The sequence below is a fragment of the Arachis ipaensis genome, chromosome B6, assembly GCF_059453495.1.
Source record: "Arachis ipaensis isolate K30076 ecotype BB chromosome B6, ASM5945349v1, whole genome shotgun sequence".
Lineage (NCBI taxonomy): Eukaryota > Viridiplantae > Streptophyta > Magnoliopsida > Fabales > Fabaceae > Arachis > Arachis ipaensis.
In genome coordinates, this window is record NC_142441.1 from 42,385,980 (window position 1) to 42,388,657 (window position 2,678).

At 34.5% G+C, this 2,678-nt stretch overlaps 1 protein-coding gene across 1 annotated transcript; it reads left to right on the forward strand.

Annotated features, from left to right (window-relative positions):
* Positions 1-1,334: 1,334 nt before the first annotated feature.
* On the forward strand, positions 1,335-1,993 carry LOC148555310 (uncharacterized). The gene is made up of 4 exons (XM_088489913.1): positions 1,335-1,472; positions 1,558-1,641; positions 1,732-1,855; positions 1,944-1,993. The coding sequence occupies exons 1-4, from the start codon at positions 1,335-1,337 to the stop codon at positions 1,991-1,993; spliced, it is 396 nt and encodes a 131-aa protein (XP_088346039.1).
* The last annotated feature ends 685 nt before the right edge of the window (positions 1,994-2,678 follow it).

Here is a 2,678-nt window from a genome sequence, read left to right on the forward strand (position 1 = left end):
GCTAGGGTTGTCATTTTCACAAACAATTGGTAGGCAATCATAGAAGACATGATGAAATTGATAGAAAAAAATTGAATTAAAGCTATCTAATTCAAGAAATCATCAACAATCAAGCAATTGAATAAAATTCTTCAATTTATTAATCAAAATGCAAAGTAACAAGGTCACAAATCTAGATCCAAGTGAATGAATCAAGAGAATACTAATTGAGAGTAGAAGAAGAATAGATCTACAACTTGTATCAAAGGAAAAGTGAATTAGCAATGGATCTCACCAAGAAATCAAAGGAGAATTGCAATGGAGAGAGTAAAATCCTAGAGAGAAGTTGGAGTTTCTCTCTCTAAAAGCAAAAATGTAACTAACTACCGAAAATATCTAGAATTATGTCTAATTGTCCCAATCTCCTTAATCCTTGGTCTTCTTATGCTCTTCCAGCCAGAATTCTGCCCTAAAACAGGGCCTACAACTGCCTGAAATCGCTGGTCACATTTTCTTCTTAAAAAATCACGTGCAGCCATCGGCGTGTACGCGCACAGTATGCGTACACGTCCCTGGAGCTTTTTGCGAGTATGCACACAGGCGCGCAGTGCGCGCGCGCGTCCAAGGATTTCTGGCCGAGCCATGTAAGTGCGCCGGCTTCTCGTTTCGGCTCTATCTAGCCGGCTCTGAGGGTGCACATCCGCGCGTACATGTACGATGCGCGTGCGCGCCCATGTCCAAATTCCAAAACTCTAATTTTTCTATGCTCCTTTCATTCATGCATGCTTCCTTCATCCCTCTTAGCCATTTTTGCTCTATAACTTCTGAAACCACTTAACAAATGGATCACGGTATCAAATGGTAATAGAGAGGGATTACAATATATCAATTTTAATAGAAAAGAAGCATGTTTTCATCCATGAGGAAAAATTAGGAAAGAAACACAAAATCATGCATTTTTATATGAATAAGTGTGGAAGATCATTGATAAAACCTTCAAAATCTATACATGATAAACCCTAAAAATGGGATTTATCAATGCTATATCATAATACTTTTTTTTATTATTTTTGAAAACTTTCCTCTGTCATCTTGCAGTCCTCCCCACCTCAGCTTTTGAAAGATGACTTTGGTGAACCTTTATTCTCCCTTGGCATAAGTCTACCGAGCTCTACACCAAGAATAACAAAAATTGAAAGTTTGGTGAAGGTAGTGATGAATGTTGGGGTGGCAGCAGCATTTCAATATGCGAAGGAAACAAGTACGGAGCTGAGTTTGAGCATCCTTGAAAAGTACAAGACTCTGGTAAAAGAAAAGAAAATAACAGATGAGCTGAGGAAAAATGTTATCAGTGGATGACGCATATCAAGACTGACAAATATGGGTCAAACAATAAGTTCGATACCATATTCCTCTTGGACCACAAATCTCATTTAGAGGGGAGTAGATGCCACTTCTTGTCTCCAAGACCTACAGAACACGTAGAAAATATGGTAAATTCTTCTGCTACTACATTAACATTAATGATTTTCCTAAAAAGTTATATTCCCATATATCTAATAAATTTTGGTCCTATAGGTGGTCTCCGCACTATGTATGCTCAACAACAAAAAATGTCACAGATTTGATGAAGAAATATGTTGTGTTCCAATAGATATTGTGGTAAGATATCATTAAAATTTATCATTAATTTTGGTTCATTTTTATTATGTATGGTATGATACAAGAATTTTATTTTGGTTTATTTTGCAGAATTCCATGTTGGCAAAGCATAACCCCAAGTACACTGATCCAGACACTATGAAGGTTTTCGAAATCAGTGAATTTAAGGACTACCTACATTTTCTTGACAAAAAAACTAGCAACTCATTCATTTGTAAGTTGTGATTTCTAAAACTTCTTAAATAATTCTACCATTTGGTATCATTTAGACTGAAATATTCTATCATTTGTCCAAACTTCAGCAGTTTGCACCAATTTGTTATGGAGGCCATTGGTGGTTGTGGATTGCTGATGTTCAAAAGAAGGTCTTTCATGTGCTTAATCCCATCAAAAAAGATCATGTGTCTGTTGAAAGAGTAGCTTTGAATAAATTTATTGTAAGTTATTTACATAATACATATTTTTGTTGCAAGTTATCTCTTATTTCTAGACCTTTTGCTCTAATTAAATTATATCAATCACCTTTTGTACCTGATTCAGCATTGTTTCTATCCTATTCTTTTCATAGCTTGATAGTATCCCAAATGAGGGTCTATGCTGGGGTAAAACCTTTTGTGGACAACAAAGAGAGCGTTGAAGCACCATATATTTCAATCAGTGGTCAACAAAATAGTTGGAATTGCGCAATTACATCATGAAATGGATGAAAATAATCGATCCCAAAAAGATCAAAAAGCAAAAATACAAATGTAAAAAACTAGAAACAGGTAAGTACATTAAACATAAATTATCCTCTACTTTTAAATTAATACATATTAAAAAACTTTGGTTCATATCTTAGTTTATTTGAGGTTCATTTGGATCTAAAAATGAATTCGATGAATTTTTGTTGATAATTGAGTCTTTTTGACTGCTTGTTCAAATCTGAACTAATTTCAGTTCATTTGTGAATTAAATGAGGTTCATATTTTAGTTCATTTCGGTTCATTGCTTAGTTTATTTGGGTGTTTTTAGTTTATTTCAGTTCATATCAATAA